Raw genomic sequence first — 15,741 nt, forward strand, 5'->3', positions numbered from 1 at the left:
TATCAATGTAAATGACCCCCCACCTTCACCCCCAAGTGCACGATGTTACTCCATACCAAGTTTGGAATAAAATGACAGGTGATTATAAAACAGTTGGTCAAACATTCTCGGGCTTTACACTGCTTGAAAGATTTATGTTTTCTTTAACATAAGCCATAAATGAAAATTATTATAAGCCCAGAAATAATTTAATAAATAATTAAAGTAAATTCAATTAACCTAGACTCATTTTTTGCATCAATTAAATATTATAATAAACAAATAATTGTAACAGGATGCCGTTACGAAGTCTCCCAAACAAAGCCCCCATAATTCGTCATTCCCATGGTCTCCTGACATTGGGCAAAGTCCAGTTCATATTGGTTTGGTCTAGTAAAGTGATATGCATATGTGACACCTAGGAGATTGACCCTGTATGTCATTCAAATCTTTTTGAAATGATGAACAGGAATAAATATGGTTTAGGTGTGGGTATCTCGACCGTTTACAAGTTCTCAAACAGGAGGGGGTGGGGTGACCCCAGGGACTCCCCCTATACTTCGTTTGATTTTTTATATTATCCCATACATGAATACATATGGTTTAGGGGTGGGGATCTCGACCATTTCCAAGTTCTCAAACAGGAGGGGGTGGGGTGACCCCCAGGGACTCCCAAAATATTTCATTTGATTTGTTATATTGTCCCATACATGAATATATATGGTTTAGGGATGGGGATCTTGACTGTTTACAAGTTCTCAAACAAGAAGGGGTGGGGTGTCCCCATGGACTCCCCCTATATTTCATTTTATTTGTTTTATTGTCCCATACATGAATGTATATGGTTTAGGGGTGGGGATCTCAACCATTTCCAAGTTCTCAAACAGGAGGGGTTGGGATGACCCCAGGGACTCCCCATATATTTCATTTGATTTGTTATATTGTCCCATACATGAATATATATGGTTTAGGGGTGGGGATCTTGACTGTTTACAAGTTCTCAAACAGGAGGGGGTGAAGTGTCCCCAGGGACTCCCCCTATATTTCATTTTATTTGTTTTATTGTCCCATACATGAATGTATATGGTTTAGGGGTGGGGATCTCAACCATTTCCAAGTTCTCAAACAGGAGGGGTTGGGATGACCCCAGGGACTCCCCATATATTTCATTTTATTTGTTATATTGTCCCATACATGAATATTTATGGTTTAGGGGTGGGGATCTCGACCGTTTACAAGTTCTCAAACAGGAGGGGGTGGGTGACCCCAGAGACTCCCCCTATATTTCATTTGATTTGTTTTATTGTCCCATACATGAATATATATGGTTTAGGGGTGGGGATCTCGACCATTTCCAAGTTCTCAAACAGGAGGGGGTGGGACGACCCCAAATTATTTTCATTTGATTTCTTTTATTGTCCCATACAAGTATTTATATTGTTTAGGGGTGGGGATCGCGACGGTTTACAAGATAAAAGTACATTTTCAAATTAAAGGGGGTTGGGATGGACTGATGGATGACAGACAGACAGAGGTAAAACAGTATATTCCCACTTTTTTAAAGCGGGGGTATAATTATGCATTTTTTAGAATAAAAATTATACAATCAAGGACCAAAACTCCTGAATGGCAAAAGTGAAAATGGTCAATATTGAACTTAATCCCTATTTTGTATGAGAAACATCATATTTTAAACAAAAATTAAAACAAGGAAACAGATATATCATCCTTCCTGCCCCCATATCTTAATCCGTCGTACTACTCAAAATATTTTTCATGGGAAAACCATTTAAAAACACAAGCAAAGTTCAACAGTATCAAATTATACTCAAGTAAAATGTAATCCACCAAAAAATGTGCTTACACACTATTTAAATCGTGATATATAGAAAATCCTGTCATATCATAATACTGGTTGTAGAAATGGCTAATTACTTTTTCTAGAAAAAAAATATTGTTCATTCTGACCTTTGTATTTTAAAGTGCATGGATAAATTGAAAACAGCAAGCACTTCATGCTAGAACGCCAAAATTATACAGATACATAAGGGCAAGAACCATTGACACTCTACATGGAAATATTAGTATATATACAAACCTTATTATCAGGTAAAACTTTTCAGCTATTAGGTAACAAAATATTATTGATGTTGTACAAAAATTTATTGTGGAAACAGGGGGATTTGTTTTATAATTCTTCTGTTTTATGTGACACTATATTTTGGAATTTGGAAAATTGAACTTTTTTTTGTGTTACACATTTATAAGTCTAAAGTATATTTACAGCTAAATCAGAATAAGTTGATCACATCCTTTGATCAGGCTTCCATCTGATTTGAACTGGCAAACAAATATATATTTAATAAATAACTTATAAATTCCATTGTAGCGTGTTCCTTTACACTATGATTCCAAGGTTTCTCATCTTTAAGTGAGAGCAATTTATATAAGTTTTTCTTGTTTCAAATCATTATATTTCTGTTATATTTTGTCATGTGTGCAGTTTGGAAAAAATTAAAATATTGTATATACCAAAAAATGCTCACAATTATTGAAAGCAAGCTAAAAAATAAATCAAACTAATCATATTGATAAAGACATCATGCTGTCCTACACTCATACAAAAGCAGCTTTACTAAGAAGGAAAAAATTGTTTATGGGCAATTTCTTCATTGTCACTGAAAGTTTCTCTACCACACCAAAAGAATACAAGTATAGTATACCAACCCATGTTTGCACCATTGTTGTTCTATGGTCTCTCATCTGTATCACCCAGTCAAATATGTCTACTTGTGAGGACAAGTCATGGTCTTCAACATACTGCATCAAGTAGTCTACCGTGATAAATGTACCTGTTCTACCAACACCAGCACTGAAAAAATATACATTCTGTGTTCATAGACATTCAACTACATCTAAACTTTTGCAATTATTATAAAAGTATCCAATCATTCAAAAGAAACTCAATTTTATCAAGAAACTAAATAACAAAAACCTTTATATACTATAAATTCAGAAATTATTGCAAGATTAATGAATGCGCTACAAGCAAAAAATGCAATATGAATTAAAAAATATGAGTTTAAAATTGAAGCCATGGTCCTTCAGTCACAGCTTGGCAATAATAAAAACTTCACAAAAGGTTTCTATATTTACAAAGGTACAAGTTGACACATTATCATATTTTTTTAACTTTCAAAATGAAACAAGTAATTTTGACATTATGTTTTAAGGACAGTTGATGGGCAATGGAAATTTGGACATAGTGTTACTAGTGTCACATCAAGGTGCTGCTTCTGTATTATATAAAAAACAGATAGATTTGATCATTATAATTGACTCTATTGGACAACTAACATCAAGTTTGAGATTTGGTCATTGTCCGATAAATATTTGTTTGAACTTTTTAAACCTTTATTTTGGATATTTCACTCTGAGGACAATTTTATAGAACATTTTGAAGGAGATTTGTTGTAGAACCGATTTCACTTCCTTTTCAATCTTACTTTTTGAGTTTCAATTAATAATGTTTAAAATATTTCTACACATCACAATCAAATGAATCTAATTATCACTGTATCAATTAAAACAACAACATATATGTATTTATTAAAGTTGAGCATACACATGTTTCTATTATGTAAACAATCACACTTGAGTGTGTGTCCTCATAGTGGTCATCTATTGGTGTTTATATTAAATAAACAGGTTTGTGTTTTTAAATATATGATATTTCGGATTGGTCAATATTTGTCGCATTGCATAAATATATTGAGTATGATATTTGATATGTAAATAGCACGGGATTTTTAAAGTGCAAATAGTTTTCTTGTTAAAGTAAGTTAAGATATATTGTCATTCGAAGCTCGTATACCGTTGAGTACAGTGGAGTTTAGTTAAGGTAAAGACCCCCCCCCCCCCCCCCCCCCCCCTTCTCCCCCCTATTGAATGCTTGTATTTTTGAAATGTTTTTACGCATAGAAGATAGATATTTATACTACCAGTATGACATTGTTTGGTTGATCATTAAGACCTATATATGTATATATGATTTCTCATTTTGATTTTCTATTTTGTAGGCTGTTGTGTACTACGCAGCGGTGTTGCCGTTATCATGATGACATCAGGACTCAAATTTAATTTTGTTTTAATAAAATTATCACAGTAAGCTGCACATGCTGGCGAGCTATTCCTATGAAACAAGTGCTTGTTTTTATTTTATATTCGTTTGAGGTAACGAATTAGAATATAAAATGTATTTTGAGTACTGTGTATTGTGTGAGCAATGTTTGGACAATATTTAGTAAATTTTAAAGAAAAATGAATAATATTAATGAAATGATTTTTATAGAGGAAGATTTGAACTCTGTGTCATGAGAGTGCATGGTCTTCAGAGAGATTTTTAAATTAAAAAAAAAAAAACTGAACAGCAGCGCCCACAGAAACCTGGAGAGCTATTGTCTATGATTGAAATGACCTTCTATGGAACCTTGAATGCAAATATCAGGTCATTATAACCTAAATACCATAATATAGGATGGGACTGAATACTGTAAATTCAGAAATTATTGTGATTTTTGAAGAATGGACATAAATGTGCGAGATTAATTATTACAATTTCAAGAAAATCTGCATACAGTAAAACGTATAAGATATCAGAATATGAGTTCTTATTTTTGTGATTCTCACCTAGTTGCATCAGTCACATTAATAAAAACCTCACAATAATTTCTGAATTTACAGAAGTCTTTAGTTCTAGGCACTACAATGTATATCCAACACTTACATATAATGTGTAAATGTTTTGGCTTTAAAATCAGATGTGGGATATAAATAACAATGATCTACATACTTACGTACCATGTGTGAGTGTAGGACCTTTAGAATTAGATAATAGTGACCTACATACTAACCTACAATGTGTGACTGTAGGACCTTTACAATTAGATAATTGTGACCTACATACTAACTTACAATGTGTGACTGTAGGACCTTTACAATTAGATAATAGTGACCTACATACTAACCTACAATGTGTGACTGTAGGACCTTTACAATTAGATAATAGTGATCTACATACTAACCTACAATATGTGATTGTAGGACCTTTACAATTAGATAATAGTGACCTACATACTAACCTGCAATGTGTGACTGTAGGACCTTTAATATCAGGTGTGATATGTTGTCTCACTGTAGTAATGAATTCAATTAATGTTGTTGTCTCTACTTTAGCTGAAAAATCTGGCCACTCTAAAAAGTGGAAATGTTTTACTACTCTCGTATCATCTCCCTACAAAAATAAAGGTATCAATGAAATATGTGAAACATATTCGAAATTAAAAATTTATATGTAATATAATTAATTCTGAATAATACATTTTTTCAAAAATCCATATAAAATATTTGAAATTGGTAAGCAAAGAACATACTAGCTAACAATGTATTCCTATTGAATCTTTAGAATCAGGTGTGAGATCTAGATCAATGTGACCTACATACTAACCTATATGTGTGACTGTTTTTAAGATGGCTGGAAGTTAATTCAAAAAGGTTATTAAAAAACAAATAAATTGGCTAGGATCAATACAGTGTAAAATAATTCTGATGTGATTTGCGTCTCTACAAATACTTGAATGTGATTTGTCCCTTAACACTTCAGTTTGGTTTACACCTCGACTTAGAGTGTAAAATAACTATAGAATAACCACTGTAGGTCCCAAATATATAAATGTTTCTTTTTACACAAGTGTGTTTACAGCAGGTTTTATATACATGTGATTTTACATCATATCAGACATTATGGCCATGATTCCAGTACCATATTTGTAAAAACCCCATAATTCCACTTACCAGACTAACGTCCATGATATGAATATCATATTTTCCCATGTTAGATACCGAGGTAACATTGACCATAAGATCATTGTAACACTTTGGTTCATTGGCTGCATGTGGCCAGTAATGTTCACATTTATCCTGAAAAATAAGTTACACATTTTAATTATCACATAACAAGCGTCAAAATTATCAGAAAATGGCATTGGGCACAAAACTCCTTAACATAAATACCATGCTTCTACATTGTGCTTTGTGTGCCATTTTGTTATTTTGTAAAGCATTCAAAGTCCACTGCTAAACCAATAAAATTATCCTAAAGCATTATTTTTTTTGTCAAAAAATGAGATTTTGACCTCTCTCACATGTGATATGCCCAAATGTGAGATTTCATATTTTTTTTTACCTCCTTCTATGTCAATTCAAAAATTTGGCCAAATGTTATCTAACCAGAATAAAATGGAAACTATATCTGTTACACATCATTATACAACTGCATACTAAAAATGATTACAATGTCAACGTATATGTGTTCCTTGCAACAGAAGTTCCCCTGGAAAACTTAATTATAAACAATGCCATTACATCTATTCGTGTTGGAACAAATATTTTATACCCTTTATTTCGTTAGGAACAAATTCTGTACTATTTGTTACAGTGGAAACAAGAGGCTCACAAGAGCCTGAATCGCTCACCTGTATTTCAGAGAAGATTTTTAAATGTTAACAAACTTGATGAACAAATTGTGTAAAATTGTCTTTAAAGGGCAATAACTCCTTAAGGGGTCAATTGACAATTTTGGTCATAATAAACTTTTTTGTAGATCTTACTTTGCTGAACATTATTGCTGCTTACAGTTTATATATATCTATAATAATATTCAAAATAATAACAAAAAACTGCAAAATTTTGTTAAAACTACCAATTCGGTGGCAGCAACCCAACAATGGGTTGTTCGATTCGTCTGATAATTTCATGGCTGATAGATCTTGACCAATTAAACAATTCTACCCCATGTCACATTTGCTCTAAAAGATTTAGTTTTTGAGATATAAGCCAAAAACTGCATTTGACCCCTATGTTCTATTTTTAGCCATGGCGGCCATGTTTGTCGATGGATACAAACTTCGGATAAAATTTATAAACAAGATACCCTAAGGAACATTTATTTAAAGTTTGAAGGTAATTGGCCCAGTAGTTTCAGAGGAGAAGATTTTTAAATGTTAGCAAACTTGATGAACAAATTGTGTAAAATTGTCTTTAAAGGGCAATAACTCCTTAAGGGGTCAATTGACAATTATGGTCATATAAACTTTTTTGTAGATCTTATTTTGCTGAACATTATTGCTGCTTACAGTTTATATATATCTATAATAATATTCAAAATAATAACAATAAACAGCTGCGCCATGAGCGCATGATAAGCCCGTCGTCTTGTGTGTGAATTTTTATGCAATAAGCATAAATAGTTTCTGACATACGGCATAAAATGCGAAAACCCCCCTTTTTTTTTACAAAAAACTCAATACCTCTAAAATAAAATGTTGAATCAAAACCAAAAAGTATACAGATCTTTAGATTAATATAACTAAGAAGTGTGTAAAATTTTAAGCAATAATCATGCATCGTTTTTGAGATACGGCGCGACATGTGAAAACCCCCCTTTTAAAAAAAAAAAAAATCAATATCTCAAAACTAAAATAATGAATCAAAACCAAAAAGTATACAGATCTTAAGATTAATATTACTAAGAAGTGTGTAAAATTTTAAGCAATAATCATAAATCGTTTTTGAGATACAGCGCGACATGTGAAAAACCCCTCCCCCTTTTTTTACAAAATACTCAATAACTCAAAAATAAAATTTTGAATCATCACAAAAAAGTATACAGATCTTAAGGTTAATATAACTAAGAAGTGTGTAAAGTTTTAAGCAATAATCATAAACTGTTATTGAGATACGGCGTGACATGTGAAAAACCCCTCCCCCTTTTTTAACAAAATACTCAATATCTCTAAAAGAAAATTTTGAATCATCACCAAAAAGTATACAGATCTTAAGATTAATATAACTAAGAAGTGTGTAAAGTTTTAAGCAATAATCATAAACTGTTTTTGAGATACGGCGCGACATGTGAAAAAAAACACACACCTGTTTTAGTTACCAAGTCCCGTAACTCAAAAAGTTTTAATCTTATTTTCACCAAAAAGTATACAGATCGTTTGACAATCATAAGAAACAACTATGTTAAGTTACATGAAATTTGGATAAGTCATTCTCAAGTTACGGTGCGACATGTTTATGCCGGACAGACAGACGGACAGAAGACATTTGTATACCATAATACGTCCCGTCAAAAATTGACGGGCATATAAAAAACTGCAAAATTTTGTTAAAACTACCAATTCGGTGGCAGCAACCCAACAATGGGTTGTTCGATTCGTCTGATAATTTCAGGGCCGATAGATCTTGACCAATTAAACAATTTTACCCCTGTCACATTTGCTCTAAAGATTTAGTTTTTAAGATATAAGCCAAAAACTGCATTTGACCCCTATGTTCTATTTTTAGCCATGGTGGCCATGTTTGTCGATGGATACAAACTTCGGATACAATTTATAAACAAGATACCCTAAGGAACATTTAGTTAAAGTTTGAAGGTAATTGGCCCAGTAGTTTCAGAGAAGATTTTTAAATGTTAGCAAACTTGATGAACAAATTGTGTAAAATTGTCTTTAAAGGGCAATAACTCCTTAAGGGGTCAATTGACAATTATGGTCATATTAACTTTTTTGTAGATCTTACTTTGCTGAACATTATTGCTCCTTACAGTTTATATAGATCTATAATAATATTCAAAATAATAACAAAAAACTGCAAAATTTTGTTAAAACTACCAATTCGGTGGCAGCAACCCAACAATGGGTTGTTATATTCGTCTGATAATTTCAGGGCCGATAGCTCTTGACCAATTTAACAATTCTACCCCATTTCACATTTGCTCTAAAAGATTTAGTTTTTGAGATATAAGCCAAAAACTGCATTTGACCCTTATGTTCTATTTTTAGCCATGGCAGCCATGTTTGTCGATGGATACAGACTTCGGATAAAATTTATAAACAAGATACCCTAAGGAACATCTAGTTAAAGTTTGAAGGTAATTGGCCCAGTAGTTTCAGAGGAGAAGATTTTTAAATGTTAGCAAACTTGATGAACAAATTGTGTAAAATTGTCTTTAAAGGGCAATAACTCCTTAAGGGGTCAATTGACAATTATGGTCATATTAACTTTTTTGTAGATCTTATTTTGCTGAACATTATTGCTGCTTACAGTTTATATATATCTATAATAATATTCAAAATAATAACAAAAAACTGCAAAATTTTGTTAAAACTACCAATTCGGTAGCAGCAACCCAACAATGGGTTGTTCTATTCGTCTGAAAATTTCAGAACTGATAGATCTTGACCAATTGAACAATTATACCCCCATGTCAGATTTGCTCTAAAAACTTTAAGTTTTTGAGATATAAGCCAAAAACTGCATTTGACCCCTATGTTCTATTTTTAGCCATGGCGGCCATGTTTGTCGATGGATCATAACTTCGGATAAGATTTATAAACTAGGTACCCTAAGGAACATTTAGTTAAAGTTTGAAGGTATTTGGCCCAGTAGTTTCAGAGGAGAAGATTTTTGAAATAGTTTACGACGACAGACAACGACAACGACCACAGACGACGGACGACGACGGATGCCAAGTGATGGCATAAGCTCACATGGGGCCCTTTGGGCCCAGGTGAGCTAATAATATTACAGAATATTTCTTTCACTTAGAACTAATATTATGAAGCAACTTCCATTTCATGACAACAAACCTACCATGTTATTTTCACTACACTTTGTTAACATGACTACGATGGATACACTCTGTTCCCAGATCATTCTCCAAAAGTCATTGGCTGTACCTGGTAATGGTCCCTGGCTGGCAATAAATTCCTTACCATAGGTATATCCCTAGAAAGAATAAGTCTAATAAAGTTAAACTCAAATACTTAACTTTTGACCACTGAACCATGAAAATGAGGTCAAGGTCAGATGACACCTGCCAGCTAGACATGTACACCTTACAATCATTCCATACACCAAATATAGCAGACCTATTGCATACAGTATAAGAAAAACAGACCAAAACACAAAAACTTAACTATAACCACTGAACCATGAAAATGAGGTCAAGGTCAGATGACACCTGCCAGTTGGACATGTACACCTTACAGTCCTTCCATACACCGAATATACTAGACCTATTGCTTATAGTATCTGAGATATGGACTTGACCACCAAAACTTAACCTTGTTCACTGATCCATGAAATGAGGTCGAGGTCAAGTGAAAACTGTCTGACGGGCATGAGGACCTTGCAAGGTACGCACATACCAAATATAGTTATCCTACTACTTATAATACTGTGGATTCATTTATTTTCGTGGGTACCAATTTTCGTGGATTAAGGAAAACTCACATGTTCGTGGATATTTAATTTCGTGGTTTTGCCAAAGTCTGCATACAGATCTATAGGAAATTTGTCATTCGTTGAACATTTAATTTCGTGGTTCATCTGTACCCACGAAAACCACGAAAATTGGTATCCAACGAATAATAATGAATCCACAGTAAGAGAGAATTTAACATTACAAAAAATGTTAACTTTTTTTTCAAGTAGTCACTGAACCATGAAAATGAGGTCAAGGACATTGGACATGTGACTGACGGAAACTTCGTAACATGAGGCATCCATATACAAAGTATGAAGCATCCAGGTCTTCTACCTTCTAAAATATAAAGCTTTTAAGAAGTTAGCTAACGCCGCCGCCGCCACCGCCGCCGGATCACTATCCCTATGTCGAGCTTTCTGCAACAAAAGTCGCAGGCTCGACAAAAATCATGCGATAAAAATCTGTGCCTTTTCAAAGCATTCACTGAACCATTAAAATAGGTCAAGGACAATGGACATATGCCAGTTAGAAACTGCAGGTATTTATATGCAAGATATTGATTGATCTTCCAACACTTTACTGAAAGCTTTATACAAATAGTTTATGTCTTTGCACAATTAGCTCCAAATATATCATAAAATTGAGAATGGAAATGGGGAATGTGTCAAAGAGACAACAAGCGGACCATAGAGCAGACAACAGCCGAAGCATGCATTCTTTGCCTTTCTTTGCAGGCAAGGAAACGAAAGGAGATGTAAAGTATATGCCAATGAAAAACAAAACCAAAAACACTAAACAATCATAAAAGAGGTCAAAATATGGACTTCAACAATAATCATGTCTAAAGCATATATCAAGCTCCAAGTTCCCCTCCCACTAGAAAAGATCCAAATAACTGTGTATAACTTACAGGTATATAATTAGCATTGATATAATCTGAAGAGTCTTCCTCATCTATCATTGGAGCTAAAACTACCCTGCTGTGGTCATCTGGAAAATATTAAAAGTACATATAAACTGCTTGCTTAATACTGTGGATTCCTTTTATTTTTTTGTGGATACCAAATTTTGTGAATTGAGGAAAAATTGTTTCTTCATAGATATTTGATTTCATGGTTTTGCCAACGTCTGCATTCAATCCTATAGAAACTTATATTTCGTTGAACATTAAAATGTGTGGTTCACCTATACTCATTAAATCAGGAAAATTGGTATTCCACAAATAATGATGAATCCACACGAATCCACACTAATAAAATTGTATTCTCACTAATTCTCATGTACTTTTTTCTCAATTTGTATATGTTTATATGTACCAGCATTGTTTGGTTTCATGTAAACCAATTTAATTACCAGTAATAGTTACTTTTTCAATAATCTATCTGCATCTATCTAAAAATTACTTCAGTTGTTGAAACATTAATTGATCTCAGAACACAGGATAATCATCCTTCAAGAAAAATTCAACTGAATCGACCATTTCCAAGAAATTTAAAGTTACCATGATTTTTCAATGCAACTTTTACAATGCACATAAATAAGAAGACGTGGTATGACTACCAATGAGACAACTCTACATCCAAGTCACAATGTATAAAAGTTAACAATTATAGGTCAAAGTACGGCCTTCAACACAGAGCCTTAGCTCACACCGAACAGCAAGCTATAAAGGGCCCTTTATCAATCTTTAAATATAACGTATTCTACTGGAAATGTATTTTAAGACACTTTTCCTCCAATAGAAAACTAATAATATTATATGCATATACTATAAAAGATGCACTATGTTCAACTATAATTTCATCAGTGCTAACCTGGAATTCATGAATTAAAATTTCAATGGATTTAAAGAGCAAAATAACAAGCAAATGGCTATTTTATTAAGACTTACCATTTGGGGGCTGTAATATTACAGCCTCTGTCCCAAATTTTTTTTTTTATTCTCTAATGCCTTCCCATGCTTTCAGTGGTTAACTGTTGATTTCAAAATTTAGGTATGTTCCCTCAACCTTAGGCAATTTATTAATATATTTTGCCGATTTAAGGTGCAGTTTGAACTGGGAACCCGAATTGGAACTATGGAAATTAAATTGGAGAAAAAGGAGGATTATGAATAGTGGACTGCCCTTCTTTGTCTGGCCCATATGGTATATAGATGTCATGATCTTCCAGAATCGACCTAAACTCACTGGAATATAACTAGTAACATGTTAGAACTTCAAGTATCTTTCAGAGACAACTATTTCCAGTTGCAGTCACTGGTGCAGCCATAAATGTGAAAACGTCAGGAATTTTTTGTTGAATTAGCCTGCCGAAAGCTATCTCAGTTTCCTCAGAGCTTAGCACATTTATGTACCATGTGTTCACTAAGGTCCACAGCTATGCAGACTACAACAAACTAAATCCCTGGGATGTGCAGGTCAAGAATAGGGAAAAAAGTGTTATAAGTGATATGCACCAATCTCCTCCACTTTTTGATAATAGTTCAGCATAAGAAGAGCTAATAATTAAAAAGGTTTCCTGGAATTCAAATTTTCCAGTTATTGCTACAATTTTGGTGTTTTTTCATCAGTTTTGGTACCAGAAAAAGTAATCAAGTACTTTAGATACAACTGTATGCTTAATTTTCAAAAAGTAATCCTTATCATGCAGGGAGCATTATATTTAATTACCTCTGCCTCAAATCTGGTTTTTAGACCTACATATTCATACTTCAATACATTAAAACAGCTCTTGATATAATTATACTAACTAGTTCAAAGAAAATTGGTAAGAAATATAAATATTTTATGCTAATATTGTCATAACTTTTGTTCATAAACATATGTAACAACTTACAAGGTAATATATTGGTGTATCTATTCTTTGGTTTGTTTTCGTCAAGATTAGCCGAATTTGTTGTGTGTCTTGGACTCAACTGCTTCAAATCCTGTAAGAATAAGAACTCAATTAAATTGATGCAATGGTATTTTACTTTTAATTATAAGAAAATACATCCTAAAAAGTTTAAATACAGTCATCTCTTGTTGTCTCGAACTCTCCTTTCTTGAAATTATGCTGGAGTAAATAACAAGATTTAAATACGTTACTCTCCATGTCTCCAACTCGGCTATCTCAAATTCTTCATGAGAAGAAATATTTCTGCCATCCCTACATCGAAAGCAGTAATTTATATAAATTTGCATCGATTGAGTCAAATTTTGCATGATTCCAACTTAATATAGTCCAATAGTGTTATAAACAATGTTTATCATGTCTTATATGTCGAAATTTTCCACACTTGTCAAAAATGGTCATGGGATTAAATGCTAATTGACAATATGCCTGTAACTTGATGTGGTAATCAATAGTTTTGTCTATATAACACTTTATTAGATGGTTAGATATCTTTATTATCTACCTATTCTATGCTCAATTAAATAAAATTTGCTTTTCTAGCATAAAAGTGATTATCCTAATTATCATGCCATGAGAGGTGATGAAAAGTTAAGTGCATGTTATGCTCTGGTCAGAATAAAACAAATAGTGTTCAAGCAAACACGCTATCATGTATTTTACATTCTAAAATAGACTAAGTAAAATATAAAATACAGTATTTAAACAACTACAGAAAACATTGATTGATTGATTGGTTAGTGTTTAACGCCACTTTTAACACTATTATGCTATTTCGTGTCAGTCAGTTTTTATTGGTGGAAGAAGCCAGAGTGCTAGGAGAGAACCACGACCTTCGGTAGGAAAACTGACAATCCTAGTCAATTAAGATTGGAGTCAAGTGCACCTGCCCCATGCGGGATTCGAACTCACAACCTCAGTGTTGACTGGCTAGTGATACAGTAGCTCGACTACTTAGACCACTCTGCCACTGAGGCCTCCCCTACAGAAAACAAAAATCAAAGCCTTAAAGGCTGTAAAAGCAATTGCTGCCATGTTAATGTTTTGGGGACTTTTTCATCCACATATATATAAGAACTAAACCTGACAGGAGTGTTGTCTAGTGAGAAGTAAGAAGGTTTTAACTTTATATCAATAAAAGACTTTAGCAGAAAGTCATTTTTGATATGTTTTATATTTCACAAGGAGACAACACGTTTACCAGGCTAAATTTGGGGTCAAATTTACATGTGCTGAAACATATAACTCAAAAAGAAATTATCCCCTGGTAGTGTTTGTAACTGGGCAATAATTTCCTTTATTGATTTAATTTTAACAATTATCATAATTAATTTAAATTTAACCATTCAATTAAAACATTTCAACTTTCCAGACGCAAATGTTGAAAAACGGGAAAGAAATGAAATATCTTACAAGACATAAACATGTAAAAAATAAACATATATTTCAGCTTACTAAAAATATTTTCATAATGTTACTTTGTCTTCATTTCTTAAAACTAAGTCCCAAACATTATTGCTCGTGTCATCCTCATGCGGTACGAGATAACTATAATTCTCATGCAATCCCAAAAAGGGGGGGGGGGGGGGGGGGGGGGGGGGGGTGGTCATCACAGACAAACATGACATTAAATCGGCATTATACGAACAAGAACAAACAGCTCTTCGTTGCTTTGATATTTATCAATTTTCAGGAAACATTGCCAAAAATGATCTTCAATATTTCGAAAACATGTGAAATAAAATTGCAAACACGGTGGACCGTCGAGTGTCAACACATGTAGTAGACTCGTCCACTGGAAAGACGAGGATAATAGTTTCATCATTTGTCATGCATACCCAGTTTTGATTATGATATCCAAAAGGACGTACTTTTTTTCAATCTATGAAACTAGAAAATTCCAAATTGTAAATATCTCTTCATCTGGACTTGACATCTATCACGTTTTGACGGGTCCATTTCATTAGTAAGGTGATCGATAAATCTTACGGAGTTATGACAAAAAAGGAAAACGAACTTATTTTTATGTGTTTTTAACTGACAAGGGTTTTTTTCCGCTAAATTGTTTGCGCAAACAAATCAACAAAATAGGTCAGTTAAGGTTGTCTATCTTTAGATTACAGGTAATCATTTTACACTACGTATAACCTGTGTAGTGATTTTGATTTTACGATAAATTTATGAATGAACGATAATTTTATGAATGAACATCAACAAGAGCACCTGGCCTCTTTCTTAGAGAAACACCAATTAAACATATAAAACCGTATTTAATAAGAGATAATTCAGTAAAATTTTCAAATCTAAATCAACAACTGAAATTATTTGATATTTTGTTGAAACATCGTACGAAAGGAGAACGGAATCGCAGGTATAAAAATGCACTTTTTTTCACTCGGACTTCTATGTTTTTTTATAGTCAAACGGTTGTCCCCCTAAATACAAAAATACATCTACAAGAAAATATGCTGAAACCTCTTAAATCCACTAACGTTTTTCAAAAGTTTCAAGCTATGTATTGCATAAGAAAACAT

At 33.1% G+C, this 15,741-nt stretch overlaps 1 protein-coding gene across 6 annotated transcripts in view; it reads right to left on the reverse strand.

Annotated features, from left to right (window-relative positions):
- Positions 1 to 15,741, reverse strand: part of LOC127736505 (tyrosine-protein phosphatase 10D-like) — a 181,165-nt gene that overhangs the window by 12,013 nt on the left and 153,411 nt on the right. For all 6 annotated transcript variants that reach the window (XM_052247056.1, XM_052247055.1, XM_052247053.1 and 3 more), the window contains 6 exons: positions 13,151 to 13,241; positions 11,223 to 11,302; positions 9,697 to 9,831; positions 5,833 to 5,958; positions 5,121 to 5,272; positions 2,707 to 2,851 (listed from right to left, as the gene is read on the reverse strand). In XM_052247056.1, coding sequence (XP_052103016.1) covers positions 2,707 to 2,851; positions 5,121 to 5,272; positions 5,833 to 5,958; positions 9,697 to 9,831; positions 11,223 to 11,302; positions 13,151 to 13,241 — 729 coding nt within the window. The remainder of the gene's footprint in view (positions 1 to 2,706; positions 2,852 to 5,120; positions 5,273 to 5,832; positions 5,959 to 9,696; positions 9,832 to 11,222; positions 11,303 to 13,150; positions 13,242 to 15,741) is intronic.

The sequence above is a fragment of the Mytilus californianus genome, unplaced genomic scaffold (assembly GCF_021869535.1).
Source record: "Mytilus californianus isolate M0D057914Y unplaced genomic scaffold, xbMytCali1.0.p SCAF_31, whole genome shotgun sequence".
Classification (NCBI taxonomy): domain Eukaryota; kingdom Metazoa; phylum Mollusca; class Bivalvia; order Mytilida; family Mytilidae; genus Mytilus; species Mytilus californianus.